At 38.3% G+C, this 24,319-nt stretch overlaps 1 protein-coding gene and 1 pseudogene across 6 annotated transcripts in view; one reads left to right on the top strand and one right to left on the bottom strand.

Annotated features, from left to right (window-relative positions):
* The window catches only part of NUP210L (nucleoporin 210 like), a 272,420-nt gene that overhangs the window by 177,969 nt on the left and 70,132 nt on the right, over positions 1-24,319 (top strand). For all 6 annotated transcript variants that reach the window (XM_077156246.1, XM_077156243.1, XM_077156244.1 and 3 more), the window contains 3 exons: positions 20,683-20,811; positions 22,917-23,044; positions 23,622-23,754. In XM_077156246.1, coding sequence (XP_077012361.1) covers positions 20,683-20,811; positions 22,917-23,044; positions 23,622-23,754 — 390 coding nt within the window. The remainder of the gene's footprint in view (positions 1-20,682; positions 20,812-22,916; positions 23,045-23,621; positions 23,755-24,319) is intronic.
* Positions 1,381-3,024, bottom strand: LOC143678825 (mitochondrial inner membrane m-AAA protease component AFG3L2 pseudogene; annotated as a pseudogene).

Here is a 24,319-nt window from a genome sequence, read left to right as displayed (position 1 = left end):
TCAGTTCTGGGCAGCAAATCCCTCAGGTCATTACCGGACAGATTGGGCTAGAGATACATGCTCCCAGTTTGTGCACAAGGGTCACTTTGCTCCCCCTGAAACTGTGACCAGGGCACTGCACTGAGAGCACAGGCTGACTCTACACTGACTGGAGCCTGCCAGGGCATCATGAGATCCTACCACTTTTTTTTTTCAGTGTTTAACTTATTTTTGAAGTAAGGAAACTGTATTTATACTGTACATTCATACTTTTAAATGTATTACAGCTCTGTAGAAAACTATTCCAGTAAAAGAGCAATAAGTGATCTGGATTCAGTCTACAAAATATTAAGTCAAATTTAAATAGTCTTATCAGGACTGTCATCTAATTTCAGTCTGTCTGCCTCCTGCATCTGCAGAGGGAAACTCTGAAGGAAAATAGGAATGAAGAGTGAGTGATCCTATGCTCCGAAACCCCCACGTTCACATATACCGTACCCTGCCCCCATGTTCTACACGTGCACCGCACCCTTCCCCCCATGTTCACATGCACCGCACCCTGCCCCCATGTTCTACACGTGCACTGCACCCTGCCCCCATGTTCTACATGTGCACCGCACCCTGCCCCCATGTTCACATGCACCTCACCCTGCCCCCCATGTTCTACACATGCACTGCACCCTGCCCCCATGTTCTACACGTGCACCGCACCCTGCCCCCATGTTCTACACGTGCCACCACACCCTGCCCCCATGTTCACATGTACCGCACCCTGCCCCTCATGTTCTGCATGTGCACCACACCCTGCCCGCACATCCATACCCGTACAGCCCTCCTAATGCACCTCCTGCCATACCCAGCCTCCATGTCCTCCATCCTGCGCCCTGCCCCTACACTCCCATGGCCTCCACACTGCCCCCCCACAGCCCCATGCTTCGCACCCCATGTTCCCGGGCACCAGTGTAGCACCCCCACACTGTGCCTAGCCCTGCACCACAATCCACCACTACACTGCTGTGCCCTGCCTCATGCCCTGCATCCTGCCCCATGCCCATCCTACAAGTGCAAAACTTTAAACTACTGAAGGAAATCAACTTCCAAAGTAAACCTGAAGATAATTACATGTCTCGATGGCAACAGAAAATCACAAAGTGTATGAAAATGCAGAAAGATATAGCCCACCCTTATGACCAAATTAAAACACCAGAATTGACACAGACTTTGGAACAACTAATCAAAGATGTTCATATAACTCTACTAAATAAATTCAACAGGTTGCCTAATGGCATAAAGAAGCTCGAAAAGACACTAGGAGAGCATAAAGAAGAATTTGAAAGAATAAATAGAAAAATAGCAGGTATCACAGAGATTAAAGATGTTGTAGACCAAATAAAAAATATACTAGAGGTGGAAAAATTTGAATTGGATCTCATGGAAATGATGGACAAAACAAACTGCACAAATATAAGAATGAACATTGACAACATCACCTCCTGAAAACCCTGGAGTTAAGGATGCAAGTTTTACTGTCAGTTTCTCCTTTTCAGGGCACCATCCAGTTTTAGTGGTCTAAGGTGAACTTTGAAAATAGAAGCTCTTCTTTTTGTGTCTGGTGGTCTAATAAAGATTTGCCAATCAAAGGGCCCCGGGCTTAGCAACACAGGATTCAGGATATCTAGTCTATTGGTGCATGCCAGAATGACCACATTTGTTTTGTAGTCAACAACAACAAAAATATTGTGGTCTATTTCCACAAGCGGTTGATGAGTGTATTTTCCTGTTCATTCTGCCATCCAAAGTTGCTTCTTGCTCTTTTCCTTCCCACTGCATCTGTTTCATCAGTAAAGAAAGCAAGGGGTATTCTTCCAAGCAAGGGCAAATAAAGTCTCAGACTCTGGCTGGACCCACACCAAAAAACATCTCTAAAAACTCAGATCCACTGACTGTGCTGAGAGGGACATTAGCTTTAATGCTGTAGCTTTAGCAAGCAATGTTTTCCCAGTAGCTTGAGAACCAGTGAGAAGGCATCCTTTGGGATTCTTGCAGCTAGGTCTTGATACTGCTTTAGGTGTTTCAAGAAATTCACAAATGCCATTATCTCTAATTTGGCCTCCTCACAGCCAGCCACATCTTTGAACTTCATGTCTAGCTCACCCTTTAGGAACTTGGCAGTGGTTTCACCAACACAAGAGTCCGCCCATTCCCTGCCCTGTTAAGACAATGCCAGTAGGCCCTCTTCTTACAGTATATGGCAGGAAAAAGCAATTATGAGGACTGTAGGCAACATTCTCAGTATAAACAAGCCATCACTCTGAGCAGTGTAGATAACAGGTACCTGATTCTTCCCCTCTGTGCCAAATTCTTGTTGCAGAGTTTCTAGATTCCACTCACAGGTATCCACATTGCCAACACTTAACCAGATGCATTGTCCACTGAATGTATTTTTCCTAGAGTGAAAGTTACTCAAATAAAATGCTTGTTGACAACTTCCAGTCTAGCTACTACTCCTTTGGAAAGGTAGTTATTGACAGAGTCCTTCCAGATAATTTCTCTCGCAGAGCTCTTGAACCGTAAGTAAAACATGACACCACTTCGAGTGGTCCAAAGAAAGTACATCCTGAACTCCTTGTGGTCCCATGGAAAGTCATCCATCTGGAACCAGGATTACCGGTGAGAATCATCTTTCCTGCCACCTCATTTTCTACCACCACCAATTCCTCCTCCAGAAGAAAGCAGTACATTAGCTTGCTTTGATTTTTTTTTTCTCTCATGGTTCTTTAGCTTTGCTATCCCTTCCATTTTTTTTCCACTAGGAAAGCAATGTTCAAATCCTTTCAGAGGTTGAGAACGGAGTCTTTGATAAGGAGCAATTACATTTCTAGAAAGGGAAATTCTGCTAGTTGTTGCCTGAGTTGTAGCATACTGATAAAGCAGGTGGAGGCAGGCCTGCCTGCTTGCACCCTCATCAATGTCAGGCAGAAGTAGAGGCTGCTTGGCTGTGGGGGTGGGGAAGGCAGTGGCAGGCAGCAGTGTGGAAACCCACATCCCAGGCGGCCAGGAGATGATGCAAAACCAGGAGCACTGAACTCCGAGATCCTACCACTTATTTTTTTAAAAACATTTTTAAAATATGGATTAAAAATAAATAAATAGACTCAGCGGAGCAGTGGAGGCCAGACAACACGGCCCGGGGTCCAGATCCGCGAGCAGCGCTGGATAACGGCCGTGGCGGCGTCTGGATGGCGACGGTGCCCGCCGGCTGACTTCCTCCCCTTCGTTCGCTCTGCTGCTGGAGGCCTTCATTCCTGTCCCCATCCCATCTGGGGACAAGGGGACATCCAGAGGCCACAGACCAGGTTGACTGCTGACATCCCATCCGTGTCCTCGATCACTTGATCTCTCCAGACTTGAGAGCCCAGTGAACAGCTAAACAGGAAACAGACTTGAAGGAGCAGGATACACCTTTTTCTCAAGTGCTCATGGATCATTCTCAAGGATAGACCATATGCTGGGTCACAGAGCAAGTCTCAATAAATTTAAAAAGATTGAAATCATAAAAACACTTTCTCAGATCATAAAGGAATGAAGCTGGAAATCCATAATAGACAGAGTGCCAGAAAATTCACAAATATATGGAGGCTCAAACAACACACTCTTAAACAACCAGTGGGTCAAGGAAGAAATTACAAGAGAAATCAGTAAATATCTCGAGGAATATGAAAATGAAAACACAACATATCAAAACTTATGGAACACAGCAGAGGCAGTGCTAAGAGGGAAATTTATTGCCCTAAATGCCTTTATCAGAAAAGAAGAAAAGGCAAAAATGCAGGAATTAACTGTCCACTTGGAAGAACTGGAGAAAGAACAGCAAACTAATCCCAAAGCAAGCAAAAGGAAAGAAATAACAAAGATTTGAGCAGAAATAAATGAAATTGAGAACATGAAAACAATTGAGAAAATCAGTAAAACCAGAAGCTGGTTCTATGAGAAAATCAATAAGATTAATGGACCCTTAGCAAGATTGACAAAAAGAAGAAGAGAGAGGATGCAAATAAATAAGATCAGAAATGGAAGAGGAGACATAACCACTGATCCCACAGAAACAAAGAAAGTAATGACAGGATACTATGAACAACTTTATGCTAATAAATTCAACAATATAGATGAAATGGACAACTTCCTAGAAAGGCATGAACAATCAGAAGAAATAAACAACTACAGAAAACCAATCACAAGTAAAGAAATTGAATCAGTCATTAAGAAGCTCCCCAAAAAGAAAAGTCCAGGACCAGATGGCTTCACATGTGAATTCTACCAAACATTTCAGAAAGAATTAGTACTAATCCTGCTCAAACTTCAAATAAATTGAAGAGGAGGGAAAGCTACCTAATTCATTTTATGAAACCAACATTGTTAGGGCACAACAGAAATCCAATACATTTGAAAATATTGAAAGCATAAAAAGTAACTTTTCTGACCAAAACGGAATGAAGGTAGAAATCAATAACAGAAAAAAATGGGAAAATTTATAAATTTGTGTAAATTAAAAGTACATCTTAACCAAGAGTTTAAAACTTAAATTACAAGGGGAATTAGAAAATGCGTAGAGACAAATGAACACAATGATACAACATATGAAAATGTATGGTATACAGAAGAAGTGCTCAGGGGAAAATTTAAGCTATGAATGTCTATGGTAACAAAAAGATGGAAGGTATCAAATTAATTACCCAATTTTACTTCTTGAGGAACTACAAAAAAGAACAAAGTAAACCCAAAATTAGTAGTTGAAAGAAAATAATTAAGATTAGGGCACAGATAAATGAGAGACCAGAAAAACAATAGAGAGAATACAAAAGTTGGTTCTCTTAAAAATTCAATGAAAGGGACAAACTTTAGTTAGATTGATACATAGAAAAGAAGCAAATAACTAAAATCAGAAAGGAAAATGAGGAAACCACCCCTGACCTTAAAACAATAAAAAGGATAATAAGAGAAAGTTAAGTACAATTTCATGCCAACAAACTAGATCATCTACAAGAAATCAAAGAGCTGCAAGAAATACATTATTATGCAAACTGACTCAAGAAAAAACAGAAAACATCCACAAACAAAACTATAGAGAATGAGTCAAAAATAAAAATTATGCATCAAAGAAAAGCCTAGGATTACATGAGTTCACTTGTAAATTCTACAAAACCTTTAAAGAATTAATACCAATCATTTTTAAACTCTACCAAAGAAGTCCAGAGAAGGGAACATTTCCTAATTCGTTCTATGAGGCCAGCATCACTATGATACGAAATCCTGGTAAAGTTATCAAAAGAAGAGAAAATTACAGACCAAGTTCTCTTACGAATAAGAGAATCCCTAACGAAATAATAGCAAACCAAACCCGATGGCATGTTAAAAACATATTATATGACACGAACAGTTGGGATTCATCCCAAGAATGCAAGGATGATATAACATGCAAAAATTAATATAATACATTATGTATATAAAATGAAGGAAAAAACCGCATAATCTGAATGAATGCAGAAAAATTAGACAAATCTAGCACCCTTTTCTGATTTAAAAAATCATAAAAGTAGTAGTAGAAGAGGATGTTCTCAACATGATAAAGTCCATTTATGAAAAGCCCACAGTTTACAGAAGGAAACAGTGAAAAACTTAAAGATTTCCCCGAAGATCAGGAATGAGACAAGGATGCCTGCTTTCACTACTGCTATTTTCAATATTGTACTAGAAGTTCTCGCCAGGGCAACTGGGCAAGGAAACGAAATAAAATACATCCAAATTGGAAAGGAGGAAACAAAACTGCCTCTAATAACAGGCAACATGATCCAAAGAAATCCACAAGAAAACTACTAGAACTAATAAACAAATCCAGCAAAATAGTACAGTACAATACCAATGCAAAGAAAGAACTCAGTTGTGTTTCTGCACATTAGCAATTACAATCCAAAGGGGAAATTAAGTAAACAATTCCATTTACAATAGCATCTAAAAGAATAAAGTATCTAGGAATAAATTTAACTAAGAGCATAAAAGAATTGTATACTGAAAACTATAAAACACTGCTGAAATAAATTAAAGATGACCTAAATAAATTTTAAAATATATCTCATCTTTATGAATTGGAAGAGATAACTTTTTAAAACTTTTTTTATTGTATAGTATAACATGCATACAAAGCAAAGAAATAAAAAAGGAATAGTTTTCAAAGCACTCTTCAAAGAGTGTTACAGGATAGATTCCAGAGTTTGTTATGAGCTGATTGGCAAGTTATGATAGGTAGCAAGGTTTACCTGAAGAGCAACCTCCAGAGTAGCCTCTCGACTCTATTTAACTCTCTCTGCTACTCATACTTTATCAATTACACTTCTTTTCCCTCATTTGGTCAGGATGCAATTGTTGATCCCACAGTGCCAAGTCTGGATTCATCCCTGGGAGTCCTCTCCCACGTCGCCACCACGTCGCCACCACGTCGCCAGGGAGACTTTCACCCCTGGATGTCTGGTCACACGTAGTGGGGAGGGAAATGATTTTACTTGCAGAGTTGGGCTTAGAGAGACTGAGGCCACATCTGAGCAACAACAGAGGTCCTCCAGAAGTAACTCTTAGGCATGCCTATAGGTAGTCTAAGCTTCTATGCTGCCTACATAAGCTTCACAAGAGTAAGCTTCACGATCAAGGGCATGGCCTATTGATTTGGGTATCCCTAAAGTTGGACACAGTATCAGTTTAATAGTTCCATAGTCTTTCTCCCCACCCTCAGGGAATTTGCCAATATTTTTTGATTATCTGGTTAATATACTCTAGGATGTTTCCAGGCATTACAATAATCTATACAGGATTAAAGGATCTCTTTCTCATTCTGTGCTCCCTGTGTTTCACTTGTTCAAATGAGCTAAACAGATGGGTTGAATTAAATTATGAACTACAGAAAACTTCAGTTCCAGATCAAATAAACCTTTCTTCCATTGGTCTCAAAAAAATAAAATTAAATAAATAAATAAATAAATAATAGGGGGAACAAGTGTTAAACTGAGTAGATTGAAATACTAGTGATCAATGAAAGGGAGTGGTAAGTGAAAGGTTTAGGAGGCGAAAGGGTGAGAAAGAAGGAAGGTAGACCAGGAAATTTAAAGCGGGCAGGTTTATTTCTACGCTCCAGGGCAGAACTCACCGAATCCAAGATGGAGGGAGGCGAGTCTGCGCCTGGGTGATGGCGTGGGCAGTTTTTAAGCAAGCGGGTCAGGTGACTTCCGGAAGGGGCGGTTCGGGAGTCATGTTGGGAGGGGTGACACAGCCTCCGGAGCTCCAGTTGCAGTGCCCTTCCCTGTTCCCCCGACCTAACAGTAAGGGGTATAGAAAAAGAAATAGGGGGAGCAAAGGTTAAAATACGTTGAGTAGATGGAAATACTAGTGGTCAATGAGAAGGTAAGGGATATGGTATGTATGAGGTTTTTTATCTTTTTATTTATTTTTCTGGAGTGATGCAAATGTTCTCAAAAATGATCATGGTGGTGAATATACTACCATGTGATGATACTGTGATCCACTGATTGTACACCATGTTTGGAATGTTTGTATGTTAGGAATGTTCATTTGTATGTTGTTTTGACTTGTCAATTAAAAAATCAATAAATAAAATTAAAAAAAATTTTATTGTGAAATAACATATACAAAAAAATACATTTCAAATTATATTGTAACTAGTAGTTATAAAACAGATTTCAGAGTTTGTTATGGGTTATAGTTCCACAATTTCAGGTTTTTCCTTCTAGCTTCTCCAAGGGTAGGTTATATATTTTTTTTAACTTTTTTGTTGTAAAATGTAACATACCTAGAAAGCAAAGAAAGAAAAAAAAATTATTTACAAAGCACACTTCAACAAACAGTTACAGAACAGATCCCAGAGTTTGTCATGGGCTACCATTCCACCATCTTATATTTTTCCTTTTAGCTGCTCCAAAACACTGGAGGCTAGAAGGAATATTAATATAGTGATTCAGCAGTCATACTTGTTTTGTTAAATTCTGTTCTCTTGTTATGCTTCCTCCTTCTTCCTTGATCCTTCTCCCAACCTATAGGGATCTTTGGGCAATGCCTGTTCTGACTTTTTCATGTTGAGAAGGGGTGTCGACACTAAAGGATAGGGGGATGTAATCAATCAATAATCTTGGAGAGGCTGGTCCCTCTGGGTTTCAGGATTTATCTGACCTAGGAACCCTCTGAGAATTATAGGTTCCAGGAAGGCAAACCTAGTGGATGAAACCTTTATAGAGTCTCAGTTCAAGCCCTAGATGTTCTTAAGAGTCAACAGGAGTGATGTTGATTGGGGCCTAGCAAGCCATGGCAATTAGTACTTATCTAACTGAAACTTCTGTTAAGAGCAACCTCCAGAACAGCTTCTTGACTCCATTTGATTGCTCTTGGCCACTGATGCCTTATTTTATTACACTTCTTTCCCCCTTTTGGTCGAGAAAGCTTTGCCAATTCCATGGTGCCAGGGCCAGATTCATCCCCAGGAGTCACGCCCCATATTGTCAGAGAGATTTTCACCCCTGAATGGTTTCTATCATATAGGGGGCAGGGCAGTGATTTTCCTTGCAGAGTTGGGCTTAGAGAAAGAGAGGCCACGTCTGAGCAACAGAAAGGCTTCCTGGAAGCAACTCTTAGGCCTCGTTAAGGGTAATCTTAGATTCTTTCCTACAGAAATGAATTTTGTAAGGGCAAGCCTCAAAATACAGGTCTAGGCCTATTTTATTGGAAATCCCCAATGGTTGAAAGAGTGACCAGGATTCCCAGATGGAAAAGTTTAATAATTCATATATATTCCCCCCTTGGTACCCTCAAGGGACTCTACCAATATTTGTTATCAGCCCACCATAGTCTGAGATATATCCTGGTATTATTTTAAGCTATACAGAATTACAAGGCCTTCTTCCTGTTCAGAACTCCAGGAGTTTGAGTTGTTTAAATAAACTATCCAGAGAGGTTCATGTATATTATCTGTTACAGAAAATTTAGGTTCTAGACATAATAAACCTCTCTGCCTTTGATCTCATACAGCAGCTGAAGGTCTATAGTATATACACTAATGTCTTTTATCCTGCATTCTAATTTTTACCTTAGACCCAGCCAGATTGGCTTTGTTTTAAACTCTAATTGAGGCTTGATCTCTTTTTTTGGTTATTTTAACTGTTATTATGTGTAGCTATGCTTACTTTCAGGGTTGCAGCACTCCATTTCTGACTCTATGTGTCACAGTTACTCAAAGTTCCAGAGATTTACCAGCTTATACACATATAGTTCAGTATCTTAGAATCTAGAAATACATTTACAACTTTAGACTTAAGTGTGGCTGCTATATTGTTCTTTAGTTTTTGGCTTATTTTGCACAACACAGTGTACCCAAGGCTCATTCAGTTCTTTGCATGCCTCTCAACATCCTTCCTTTTTTGTAGCTGTATCATATTCCATCATATAAATGTATCATACTTTGCCATTCTGCTTCTCAGTCACTGTACCCATGGGCTCCCTCCATCCACCAGACGTCATGGATAGTGTCCAAAATAACAAACCGTGTCCTATAGTTTACTCACTTGGCTATACAATCAGCAGCACTCTCAATTTTAAACATTTTCATTGGTCTTTACCAGAGTCATAATAGCAGAATCATGCAGTATCTATCCTTCTATGTCTGACTTATTTCACTTAGCATTATGTCCTCAAGGTTCATCCACATTGTCATATGCTTCAGGACCTCATTTCATCTAACTGCTACATAATGTTCCATTGTATGTATATACATTTTGTTTATCCACTCATCTATTGATGGGCATTTGGGTTGTTTCCATCTTTTAGCAATTGTAAGTAGTGTCACTATAAACATCAGTGTGCAAATGTCTGTTTGTGTCACTGCTTTCAGCTCTTCTGGTACATACCAAGTATTTTTATTGCTGCATGTGCTGGTTTGAATTTGTCAAACCAGAAAAGCAATGTCCTTTAATCCTTATTCAGTATTGCTGGGTGGGAGTTTTTCAATTATCCATGGAGATGTGACCCACCCAATTGTGAGTGGTAACTTTTGATTAGATGATTTCTATGGAGGTGTTTCTCTACACATTCAAAGGGGGATTGCTTGCTGGAGCCCTTTAAGAGGGAACCATTTTGGAAAGAGCTACGGAGCCCACACAGCCATAGACCTTTGGAAATGAAGAAAGAAAATGCCTTCAGGGGAGCTTCATGAAACCAGAAGCTGGGAAAGAAAACTAGCAGATGCCACTATGTTCACCATGTGCCTTTCCAGTTAAGAGAGAAACCTTGAACATCATTGGCCTTCTTGAACCAAGGTAACTTTCCCTGGATGCCTTAGATTGGACATTTCTATATTCTTACTTTAGTTGGGACATTTTCGCAGCCTTAGAACTGTGGACTTGCAACTTAATAAATTCCCCCTTTTAAAAGTTGTTCTATTTCTGGTATATCGTATCCTGGCAGCTAACAAACTAGAACACCAGGTCATAGGGCAACTCAATATTTAGTTTTCTGAGGAATCACCAAACTGTCTTCCACAGCAGCTGCACCATTTTGCATTCCCACCAACAGTGAATGTGTCCAATTTCTCTACATCCTCTCTGACATTTGTAGTTTCCTGTTTGTTTAATAACAGCCATTTTATGGCTGTGAGGTGATATCTCACATACTGAGGTCATATTGATTTACATTTCTCTTATGACTAATGAAAATGGGCATCTCTTCATGTGCTTTTTAGCCATCTGTATTTGCTCTTCAGGAAAGTATCTATTCATATCCTCTACCTATTTTATAACTGAGTTATCTGTTCTTTTGTTGTTGAGCTGTATGCTTTCTTTGTGTATGCAGGATATCAAGCCTTTATTCTATATGTGGTTTCCAAACATTTTCTGTCACTGATTTGACCACCTCTTCACCATTTTGATAAAGTCCTTTGAGGTACAGAAGCTCTTGATGTTAAGGAGTTCCCATTTGTCTACTTTTTCTTTCACTGCTTGTGCTTTAAGTGTAAAATTTAAGAAGCTACCTCCTATTACTAGATCCTGAAGATGTTTCCTTGCATTTTATTCTAGATGTTTTAGGGTACTGGATCTTACATTTAGGTCTTTAATCCATTTTGAATTAATTTTTATATAGGATATAAGGTAAGGGTCCTCTTTCAGTCCTTAGGCTATTGATATCCAATTCTCCCATGCCCCTTATTGTAAAGACTTTTCTGTCCCAATTCAGGGCTTTATCGAAGATCAATTGTCTATAATTTGGCAGTCTATCTTTGCACTCTCAATTCGATTCCATTGGTTGATACTTATATCTTTGCGCTGGTATTATGCTATTTTGACCACTGTGTCTTTATAGTAAGCTTTAAAGTCAGGCGATGATAGTCCTCGCACTTCACACTTCCTTTTAAGAATGTCGTTAGCTTTTAACTTATGTGTGAGACTAAAGCAAAAAAAATGTTTATTTGGTACAAAATTTATATTTTGACTAGTGTATTTCATAATATAACTTATGTAGACAGCCTGTTGAACACCGTAAGTACATGGAACCTTGAGTAGGGCATGAGATTTTGTTGGTTTGTCCAGAGCAATGCCCTGATAAATCCCAGAGTAATTTAAACAGTGAATTAAAAAGTATTTGCAAAGCCCTCTTCGGGGAATGGTGAGAAAGGGGAAAAATTCAACTTCCCCAAGTTGAATTCTTGATATTCTCACAAGCAGTGTGGACAACCAAAGCTATAGGCGGAGCCCCCAATCTTGGGGTTTGTTCATATGAAACTTAACCCCACAAAGGATAAGCCAAGCCTACTTAAAATTAGGCCTAAGAGTCACCCACAAGAGAACCTCTTTTGTTACTCAGATGTTGCTTCTCTCTCTCAGCCAACACAACAAGCAAACTCACTGCCCTCCCCCTGTCTACGTGGGACATGACTCCCAGGGGTGTGGACCTTCCTGGCAATGTGGGACAGAAATCCTAGAATGAGCTGAGACTCAGCATCAAGGGATTAAGAAAAACCCTAGAATGAGCTGAGACTCAGCATCAAGGGATTGAGAAAACCTTCTTGACCAAAAGGGGGAAGAGTGAAATGAGACAAAATAAAGTGTCAATGGCTGAGAGATTCCAGAGTCGAGAGGTTATCCTGAAGATTATTCTTACACATGAAATAAATATCACCTTGTTATCCAAGATGTAATGGAGAGGCTGGAGGGAACTGCCTGAAAATGTAGAGCTGTGTTCCAGCAGCCATGTTTCTTAAAGATGATTGTATAATGATATAGCTTTCACAATGTGACTGTGTGATTGTGAAAACATTGTGTCTGATGTTCCTTTTATCTACCTTATCGACAGATGAGTAAAACATATGGAATAAAAATAATAGGGGGAACAAATGTTAAAATAAATTTAGATTGAAGTGCTAGTGATCAATGAAAGGGAGGGGTTAGGGGTATGGTATGTATGAATATTTTTCTGTTGTCTTTTTATTTCTTTTTCTGAATTGATGCAAATGTTCATGATGATGATTATGCAACTATGTGATGATATTGTGAATTACTGATTATATATGTAGAACAGAATGATCATATGTTAAGAATGTTTGTGTTTCTTGTCATATTTTTTTATTTAAAAATTAATTTTAAAAAATGATGTGAAAAAGAAAAAATAAGGAATGTCTTTAGCTATTTGGGGTCTCTTTCGTTTCCAAATAAATTTGATAGCTAGTTTTTCCAAGTCTTCAAGGTAGGTTGTTGGAATTTTTATTGGTTTTGCATCGAATGTGTCGCTCAATTTGCATAGAATTGACATCTTAAAGACATTCAACCTTCCTATCCATGAGCATGGAATGTCTTTCTATCTGTTTAGGTCATTTTTAATTTCTTTTAGCAGTGTTTTATAAATTTTCCGTGTACAAGTCCTTTAACCCCTGGTTAGACTTATTCCCAGGTACTTGATTCTTTTGATCGCTTTTTTGAATGGAATTTTTCCTTAATTGTCTCCTCAGATAGGTCATTACTTGTGTATAGAAGCATTACTGATTTTTGTAGATTAATCTTGTGTCTCGCCATTTTGCTGAATTTGTGTATTAGTTCAAGTCACTTTGTCATAGATCTCTCAGGGTTTTCTAAGTCTAGGATCATGTCGTCTGAAATAATGAAAGTTTTACTTTCTTTCCAATTTGGATGCCTTTTATTTCTTTCTCCTGTCTAATCACTTCAGCTAGGATTTCTAGTACAATATTGAATAATAGTAGTAACAATGAGCATCCTTGTCTCATTCCCAATCTTGAGTATAATGCAGACTGTGGGTTTCTCATATATGCTCTTTATGATATAGAGAAAGTTCCCTTCAATTCCTACCTTTTGAAGTGTTTTTTATCAGGAGAGGATGCTGAATTTTGTCAAATGCTTTTTCAACATCATTCGATATGATCATGTGATTTTTCCCTTTTGATTTGTTAATGTGCTGTATTATGTTGATTGATTTTCTTGTGTTGAACCACCCTTGCATTCTTGGTATAAACCCCACTTTGTCATGATGTATAATTCTTTTAATGTGTGGTTGAATTTGATTTGCTGGTAGTTTGTTGAGAATTTTTGCATCTATATTTATTAGTGAGAGTGGCTTGTAGTTTTTCATTCTTATAGTGCCTTTATCTGGCTTTTGGTATTGGAGTGATGGTAGCTTCATAAAATGAGTTACTCATTTTATGCATTCCTTTTTCTTCAATCTTTTGGAAAGTCTAAGTAGAATTGGTGTTAGTTCTTTTTGGAATGTTTGGTAAAATTCCCCTGTGAAGCCATCTGGTCCTGGGCTTTTCTTTCTAGGAAGATTATTGATGACTGATTGAGTCTCTTTACTTGTAATTGGTTTGAGGACATCTTTTATTTCTTCTCAAGTCAGTATAGGTAGTCCTTGTGTTCTAGAAATTTGTCCATTTCATCTAAGTTTTCTAGTTTGTTGGCATATAGGTGTTCTTTTTATTTCTTCAGGATCCGTGGTAATGACTCCCCTCTCATTTCTGAATTTGTTTATTTGTGGCCTATCCTTTTTTTGTTTGTTTGTTAGTCTAGCTAGGGGTCCATCAATTTTATTGATTTTCTCAAAGAATCAACATTTGATTTTGTTGATTCTTTCTATTGTATTTGTTCTCCAGTTTGTTTATTTCTAATTTAATCTTTGTTATTGCTCTCCTTTTATTTGCTTTGGGGTTAATTTGCTGTTCTTTCTCTAAATACTCCAGGTGAGCATTTAAGTCCTGGATTTTTGCTCTATATAGATGTTTTAGGGCAGTGAATTTCCCTGTCAGCAATGCCTTTGCCGCATCCCATAAATTCTGATATATTGTATTCTCATTATCACTTGTCTTCAGATATTTGCGAGTTTCTCTAATAATTTCTTCTTTGGCCCACTGGCTATTTAAAAATGTGTTGTTTAATCTCCATATATTTGTGAAAGCTCTGGTTCTTTGGTGATTATTAATTTCCAGCTTCATTCCATTGTGATGAAGAAAGTGCTTTGGGTAATTTCAATATTATAAAATTTATAAAGATTCTGTTTGTGTCCCAGCCTATGATCTATCCTGGAGTTCCATGTGCACTAGAGAAGAATGTATATACTGTTGTTTTGGGTGTAATGATCTATATATATCTATTAGGCCTAATTCATTTATCCCATCATTTAAGTTTGCTAGTTCCTTGTTGATCCTCTGTCTGGTTGTTCTATCTATAGAGGAGACTGGTGTGTTGAAGTCTCCCACTGTTATTGTTAAAATGTCTATAGCTTCTTTCAGTTTTGCCAATGTTTGCCTCGTGTACTTTGGAGCTCCTTGATTGGGAGCATATACATTTATGATTATTTCCTCTTGATGAATTGTCCCTTTTATTAATATGTAGTGTCCTTCTTTGTCTCTTATGATAACTTTACATTTAAAGTCTATTTTATCTGATACCCATATAGTTACTGCTTTCTTTTGGTTACAGCTTTCCATCCTTTCACTTTCTTTTTTTTTTTTTAAAGACAGAGAGAAGGAAGGAAGGATAGAAGGAAGGAAGGAAGGAAGAAAGGGAAACATTTTTAAACATTTTCTTGTTTTATTGTATTCTGTTTCTCCGTTTTTGTTACATGGGCTGGGGCCGGGAATCGAACCGAGGTCCTCCGGCATAGCAGGCAAGCACTTTGCCCGCTGAGCCACCGCGGCCCGCCCTCCATCCTTTCACTTTCAATCTAATTGTGTCCTTGGGTCTAAGATGCATCACTTTTTTTTTTTTTTTTTTTAATATGGGCAGGCACCAGGAATTGAACCCGGATCTCCGGCATGGCAGCTGAGAACTCGGCCACTGAGCCACTGTTACCTATCCAGTGCATCTCTTTTAAACAGCATATAGATGGTGTGTTAGTCTGCAAGCTGCCAGAATGTGATATACCAGAAATGAAAGAACTTTTAAAAAGGGAAATTTAATAAGCTACAAGTTTACAATTCTAAGTTTATAAAATTGTCCAAATTAAGGCACCAAAAGTTACCTTTACTGAAGAAAGGTCGATGGGTCAGGAACACCTTTGTCAACTGGGTAGTCACATGTCTGGCATCTGCGGGTTCCTTGCTCCTGGGCTCCATTGCTTTCAGTCTCTGTTCCTGTGGAGGCTCCTCACTTTGCCTCTCCAGAGCTGGCTTTCATGTCTTGGCTTCCCTTGTTTCTCTCAGGCTTCTTTAACATCTCATGGCAACATCTGCTGGGCTCCAAGCATCTCCAAATATCTGCATCTCTGCTTTCTCTCTCTGCTCTGAAGTTTCTTTCATTTCTGTCTCTCTCCAAAATGTTTCATCTTTTAAAGGATTCCAGTAAGTTAATCAAGACCCACTTGGAATGGATGGAGTCACCTATCCATCTAATCAAGGGTCACACCCATAATTGGGGGTGTTACATTTCTGTGGAGATAATATAATCAAAAGTGTCCAGCCTACAGTACTGAATTAGGATTGAAAGAAATGGCTGCTCCCACAAGATTGAGTCAGGATTGAAACATGGCTTTTCTGGGATGCATAATACTTTCAAACCAACACAGATGGATTATATTTTTAATCCATTCTGCCAATCTCTATCTTTAAATTGGTGAATTTAGTCCATTAACATTCAAAGTTATTACTGTAAAAGCAGCTCTTGAATCTACTATCTTATTCTTTAGTTTTTATTTGTCAGATCTACATATTATTTTCCTTCTCTCTCTTTTTATCCTTTAAATTGCCATTACTCATACTCTTCAATTCTGTGCCCTCCTCCAGAACTCCCTCTCCTGTCTTTTTTTTTTTTTTTTTTTTTTTCCGATGACAGGACTCCCTTTAGTATTTCTTGTAGGGCAGTCTCTTGTTAACTAGTCTCTTAGTCTTTGCTTATCTTTGAAGATTTTAATCTCTCCCTCAGTTTTGAAGGACATCTTGGCCGGATAAAGAATTCTTAGCTAAAAGCCTTTCTCATTCAGGATCTTAAATATATCATGCCACTGTCTTCTTGCTTCCTTGGTGCCTATTGAGTAGTCCGAACTCAGTCATATGTGTTTTCCCTTGTATGTTGTAGATCGCTTTTCTCATGCTGCTTTCAGGACTTTCTGGTTCTCTTCAACATTTGACAGTTTGATCAGTATGTGTCTTGAAGTAGATCTATTTAGATTTATTCTACTTGGAGTTTGTTGGGCCTATTTGATTTTCATATTTATGTCTTTTATAAGGTTTGGGAAATTTTCCCCAATTATATCTTCAGCTAACTTTCCCAGCCCTTTACTCTCTCTTCTCCTTCTGAGACACCAATGATTCTTATATTTGTGGGTCTCTTGTTGTCTATCTTTTCCCTAAGATCTAGGTCCATTTTTTCCATCTTTCTTGCCATTTGTTCTTTTGTGCACTCTAGTTCAATTGTTCTGTCTTCTAGCTCTCTTAATCTTCTTTCTGCTTCTTCAGATCTGTTATTGTGTGTCTCTAGTTCTAATTTGGTCTACTGTATCTTTCACCTCTGTGAGAGCTGCCATTTTGCTATTTAATATTTGGAATTATTCTTTATGCTCTTCTAGTGTCTTCCTGATATCCTTTATTTCTTTATAAATATCCTTGAGTTCCATATTCTATGTCCCCTCTGGAGTTTTGATTTGATCATTTGGCTGGGCAATTTCTGCTTGGATCTTCACATGCTTTGTGATTTTCTTTTGTGTTTGGGGCATTTGATTAACTTAATAAGATTGTTTTGCAAGTTGGTTTCCTTCACTCATCTAAAGTTTTGTATTTACTTGATCTTGCATTGAAGGTTTCCTTTTGCACTTGGTTTGTCAGTTAATCTCTGCCAGACCAATGCCTGAATCTCATGTAGGGATACAATTCAACTTGAAGGTGTACTAAAAGCTAGACCGTGGTGCAAGCCTACTTCAGTGGAGGAACAGCCATATACTATGCAGGAGACCGTGGCTCGATTTCCAGCCCATTCACCCCCCCCAAAAAAAGAAAAAAATTAAAGTATAATGAAAATATGAAAAAAAAACAGCAACAAAAAACCCACCTTAATAGTTGTAGACCCCAAAGTCAGAAGGACACACCCCAAGATATACTGGGAATGAACTCAGGTTGGTGCCCACCAAAGGGAGAGAAATTTTTTTAAATAATAATAATGTAAATCAATAAATGAAATTAAATAGGATAATATATAATTAATAAAAAATTATCAATTACTATATAAAAATATAAAGTATGATATAAATTTAAAAATAACAATAATACTGCCAATAAATACATCTAGATAGAAGGAAAATATTTTTTTAAAAGAGAAGGGAAAAAGAAAACAATAAGAAAGAAACCTAGGGAGATGAGGGTTGGCCTGCCTGCACTTACCCCTTCTCACCAACAGGTGGTGATCCTGAGGCACCTCCTCCCCTCAGGCTTCCCCATCCCCAGTTGCAGCAACCAGCCGTCACTTACCACTACTCACCAGCAGGTGGCACTCCTGAGGCAACTCCTCCCTCAGTCCCACCCCTCTAGGACTAGAGAGACTGCTGGAAGACAGCGTGCGTGGTGGGCGCTGCTACCGGGACAGGGGAGCTAACTAGTGTCCGGGGGATCAGCCAACCCGTAGCACCCACATTTCCACCACACGTTGTGCCCACTGGACAGCTACTTCCGGCACCCAGCTGGGCGATCGCTCCCAGCACCCAGGGGTGCAGCAATCGTGGTGGACCGCCTGGCCTGCTACGCAGGTGGTCAGGGAGGCCTCCCCAGCCAGAACTGGGTCAGGATGGAGCAGAGGAACGGTTAGTTCCCTCCGATCTGTGCATCTCCCAACGTGGCAGCCCACCCTGGTGGGGATCACGGCCAATCTGACCCACCCCGCTGGCTCCATCCCCATCTCCCTGCTTCTCTCCTCCTCAAAGTACCCTGGAGACTCTCAGGAGCTGTATGTGGAAGAAGAAAAAATAAAGTATCAGTCAGCCCAATGCTTTTCTTCCCCTGTTGGTGCTTGCAGAACAAATGAACTTGACTTTCTTTATGAAATCCTTTCCCTGTTTGTAATTAAGAAGCTGATATAAGGTTGGGATTAAGGTAATTCAGAACACAGGGGTAAGGAAGACATTGTCTGTATTTTAGAACCACATCTAGTATTTGAGACCAAAGGAAGAAAGGTTTATTTTGTCCGGAACCTAAATTTTCTGAGCACATAATCTAACTCAGTCTGTCTGGATAACTCATTTAAACAATCGAAACACAAGGAGCACAGAATAAGAATGAGGGCCTTTAATCCTGTATAGCTTAATATAATGCCTGGATACATCCCAGAGTATATTAAGCAGATAATCAAAAAGTATTGGCAAAATCCCTTGAGGGATGGGAGAAAAAATATGGGGCTATTAAACTTTACCATCAGGGAATCCCCTGAAACTGTGTCAAACCCAAATCAATAGGTCAAGCTCTTGATCTTGAGGCTTACTCTTGTGAAGTTTGTGTATGTAGCAGAGAAGCCTAGCCTATCTATAGGTATGCCTAAGAGTTACTTCTGGAGGACCTCTTTTGTTATTCAGCTGTAGCCTCACTCTCTCTAAGCTCAACTCTGCAAGTGAAATCATTGCCCTTCCCCTTATGTGGGACATGACATCCAGGGATGAAAGTCTCCCTGGTGGCATGGGAGATGACTCCCACACATGAATCTGGCCCTGGCACTGTGGGATCAACAATGCCATCCTGACCAAAAATGGGGGAAAAAGTGTAATAAATCAGTGGCTGAGAGAGTTCATATAGAGTTGAGAGGCTACTCTGGAGGTTGCTCTTAATCTAGCTTCAGTTAAACATTGCCATCTTTCATAACCTGCCAATCCCCAACCAAAACCATTCAAGCCAATTCTAAAGAACACCTAGGGCAATATATAAGATTCTGCAAAGGTTTCCATGTGCTAGGGTAACTTTCCAGAAATCTGCAACCTCCAGATGGTTCCCTGGACCAGATAAGCCCTGAAACCTAGAGGGGCCAGCCTCTCCAGAACATCAGCGAATTCTATCTCCCTACCTCATATTATTGACAGCCTCTTCCAACATGAAAAAGTTAGAGTGGCCATGGCCCAAATACCCCGAAAGGGTGGGAGAAATATTAAAGATGATGGTGGAGTTATACAGAGAAGGTAGGGTTTAACAAATGAGTAAGATTGTTGAATCATATTGATTTATTTTAGTCTCCAGTATTTTAGAGCAGCTAGAAGTTAAAACCTAAAATTGTGGAATTGTAACCCATACCAAACTCTGAAATCTATCCTACAACTAATCGTTGCATTGTGCTTTAGTATTTATTGCTTTATTGTATATATGACATTTTTTCTCAAAAAGAAAAAAGTTGATTTTGATTATTAAAAAAATGTAAATACCTTCTAGCTTCCAATGTTCTGGAGCAGCTAGAAAGAAAATCTGAGATAATGGTATGGTAGCGCATGACAAACTCTGGGATTTGTCCTGTAACTACTTGTTGAAGAGTGCTTTGAAAATTATTGCTTTTTTCTTTCTTTACTTTGAATGTATATTATACAATTTTTTTAAAAAGCTGCTATGTATCTCGAATTCTGTTGCAATTCAATCAATTTCAACTTCGCTCTTTTATTTGTTAATATTGTTAAGGGTACATATTTTGCCATGACCTGAAACATCACATATTAAGGGTACTTATAAAAATATACCTGAATTCTGTTTTTGTTTTTTTTTCTGTTGTCTTTTTCTTTTTCTGAATTGATACAAATGTTCTAAGAAATGATCATGATGATGAATATGCAACTATGTGATGATATTGTGAATTGCTGACTATATATGTAGAACGGAATGAGCATATATTAAGGATGTTTGTGTTTATTTCTCGTAATTTTTTTAATTAATAAAATATATATATATATATACATACCTGAAGCATGTCATAATATAACCTCTGAAAATTCACATCGCAAAAGAAGTATGGGGCGGTGCAACAGTGGCTCAGTGGCAGAATTCTTGCCTGCCATGCCAGAGACACAGGTTCAATTCCCAGAGCCTGCCCATGCCAAAAAAGAAAGGAGTATGATGCTGTTTTCCTCTTTGGGTGAAAATAGTTGCTGTGATTGTGCCTGGAGCATGTTTGCTTCTCTACCCAGCTATGATCTTCTTCCTTCTAGTTAGTTCCAGTACATCCTGGATTTCTCACTTTGGAGGTCTATGATCTGTGCTTGGCTTTCTTGGGTCCAGCAGTGGCCCACCTCAGGGTGTCAGATATACAAGAGTTGGAGCTCGATCTGATTGATAAGGTGAGAGGTGTTTGCTTTATCTCGTAAATGAAACAGGCCTCATTCTCACATCCCTAGCATCACTTAATACAGTGTTTCATTGCCCAGCTACTGTCTATGTATATCAGGACTTTTGGGGTGTTACTAGAATGACTGCCCTTAAAATCTAACATTCTAACATTAAACATGTTGGAGATGAAAAGAGTGTTAAAGAACAACTTAAAAATAGTACACATAGATTAGGCTTATCAGATTGGAAGCTGACCAGGAATGTTCAGCATGAACAAAAATGTCTCTCCTCTAAGAGGTAGGCTGTCCTTGGTGAATGAGTTACTTCTATTAAAATCTGCTATTATGCTGAGGGTGTTAGCCAAAAATGAAAGGACAAATACTGTATGGTCTCACTGATATGAACTAACATTAGTGAATAAACTTGGAATATTTCGTTGGTAACAGAGACCATCAGGAGATAGAAATAGGGTAAGATATTGGGTAATTGGAGCTGAAGGGATACAGATTGTGCAACAGGACTGAATATAAAAACTCAGAAATGGACAGCACAATAGTACCTAACTGAAATACAATTATGTTAAAACACTGAATGAAGTTGCATGTGAGAATGATAGAGGGAGGAGGGCTGGGGCATAAATGAAATCAGAAAGAAAGATAGACGATAAAGTTTGAGATGGTATAATCTAGGAATGCCTAGAGTGTATAATGATAGCAACTGTACAAATTTCAAAATGTTTTTGCATGAGGAAGAACAAAGGAATGTTATTACTGCAGGGTACTGAAAATAGATGGTAATTAATATTTTAAAATTTCAACTTATGTGTGAGACTAAAGCAAAAATGTTTATTTGGTACAAAATTTATATTTTGACTAGTTCATCTCCTAATATAATTTATGTAGATAGTTGGTTGAACAACATAAGTACATGGAACCTTGGGTAGAACATGAGATTTTGTTGGTTTGACCAGAGTGATGCCCTGATGAATCCCAGAGTGATTTGATCAGCGAATTAAAAAGTATTTGCAAAGTCCCCTTTGGGGAATGGTGAGAACGGGGGAAAATTCAACCTCCCCAAGTTGAATTATTGATATTCTCACAAGCAGAGTGGACAATCAAAGCTATAGGCTGAGCCCCCAGTCTTGGGGTTTGTTCATATGAAACTTAACCCCACAAAGGATAGGTCAAGCCTACTTAAAATTAGGCCTAAGAGTCACCCCCAAGAGAACCTCTTTTGTTGCTCAGATGTGGCCTCTCTCTCCAGCCAACATAACAAGCAAACTCACCACCTTCCCCCTGTCTACATGGGACATGACTCCCAGGGGTGTGGGACAGAAATCCCAGAATGAGCTGAGATTCAGCATCAGCGGATTGAGAAAAACCCTAGAAAGAGCTGAGACACAGCATCAAGGGATTGAAAAGGCCTTCTTGACCAAGGGGGGGAGGAGTGAATGAGACAAAGTGTCAATGGCTGAGAGATTCCCAACAGAGTTGAGAGGTTATCCTGGAGGTTATTCTTACGCATTAAGTAGATATCATCTTGTTATTCAAGATGTAGTGGGGAGGCTGGAGGAAACTGCCTGAAAATGTAGAGCTGTGTTCCAGTAGCCATGTTTCTTGATGATGATTGTATAATGATGTAGCTTTCATAATGTGACTGTGTGATTGTGAAAACCCTGTGTCTGATGCTCCTTTATCTACCTTGTGAACAGATGAGAGGAACATATGGAATAAAAATAAATAATAGGGGGAACAAATGTTAAAATAAATTTAGTTTGAAATGCTAGTGATCAATGAAAGGAAGGGGTAAGGGGTATGGTATGTAAATTTTTTTTTCTGGCTTCATTTTCTTTTTCTGTTGTCTTTTTATTTCTTTTTCTGAATTGATGCAAATGTTCTAAAAAATGATCATGATGATGACTATGCAACTATGTGATGATATTGTGAATTACTGATTATATATGTAGAACGGAATGAGCATATATTAGGAATGTTTGTGTTTCTTTCTTGTAATTTTTTTTAAACTAATAAAAAATCTACTTTTTTTACTTTTTTATTAATTAAAAAAAATTAAACAAAACATTAAGATATCATTCTACTTTTTTTTTAACTACTAGATTGAGATAGGTAAAACTGTGCTAGTGACTGTGAGGGTTCTTGGCTCTTCCAAACGCCCATTCCAAAATAAATATTTCAAAAACATGGAGCTCAAACTGCAGTTGGCTTCTGCCATTGTCACTCTGACGTGAGTACCATTTCAATAATCTTTGCTCCCTAGACTTAGTATCATGGGAATTTCCCTATGGTAGCTTGTCAGCTTTCCCTTAGGTTACTTCATATTTTCTCCTTTCCTGTTTTTTGTCACGGTAACTTTCAACCCATACTCTCTTCCCACATTCAGCCTTTTTGTTTTGGGGCTGAAATTGTGTATCTCATTTCCATATCTTGAAACTTCTCTTTGGATGATATCCTTTAGGTATGCTTCGGGGTAAAGGAACTCCAAAAAATTTGCTTACAAGCAGAAATATTGGTATTCCCCTCTTTGAAAAGGGAAATGCAGGAATTCCAAGACAATTTAATGTTGGCAATTTTACTGGACTATATTTTCATTACCTTTATTCCTTTGGAACCTTAGAATGAACTTTTGCTCCCAGGAGATTCCTGCCATTACCATGAAATTTACCTTGACTTTAAATTTATTTCTGGCAGCTCCCTCTAACCAGAGTTAAAATGAAAATAAAACTTTAAGAATTTTGGAAGATGTATAATTGGCTACTCTCAAATCCAGATTTTCTCACCTGTAAACACATGGGTCTTTGCAGGCTAATGGAGGAACAGGATGAATACTCTGAAAATTATATCCTTCGAGCTGTCACCATTGGGCAAACCACACTTGTGGCTATTGCCAGGGACAAAATGGGGAAAAAATTCACATCAGCTCCTCGTCAAATTGAAGTAAGGAAATTATCCAAAATTTGCACTTCATCTTTTTTTTTTTTTTGCACTTCATCTTAGTTAGCATTATTTATCTTTTTATATTTAATTTTCCCAAGTTTAAAACCATTTGATTGGGAAAAAAATGATTGTTGTCTAACTCTATAATATATAATTTTTTGGCTTTTGTTTCCATCTAAAAACAACACTTGCTTTTTATAGAAAATTTCAAAACTACAAAAAGGTATAAAGATGCAGAATGAAATTACCTATACTTTCATTACTGAGAGGCAACCATTAAGATTTGATGTATTTCCTCACTTTTTTTCATATGCTCATTTTGCTTATTTTAATGGGGATGAATCCTACTGCTTTTTTTCACCTTAATCTTATATCAGAAGTATTTTCTTCTGTCATTAAAAGCTAATTATTGCCCATGCATTGATAATTGTTGAAACTGGGTAATAGGTACCTGTGAGTTCATTAGACCATTCTTTCTACTTTTATATGTTTGAAAAAAGGAAAAAAGAAAGTTAATTGTAAACATAATTTTAGTGGCCCCTTTTATTCCATTGAGTGAATAGAT

Source organism: Tamandua tetradactyla, chromosome 4 (assembly GCF_023851605.1).
Source record: "Tamandua tetradactyla isolate mTamTet1 chromosome 4, mTamTet1.pri, whole genome shotgun sequence".
NCBI lineage: Eukaryota > Metazoa > Chordata > Mammalia > Pilosa > Myrmecophagidae > Tamandua > Tamandua tetradactyla.
Note: the sequence above shows the minus strand (reverse complement) of the source record. Positions and strands in the feature narration are given on the sequence as shown.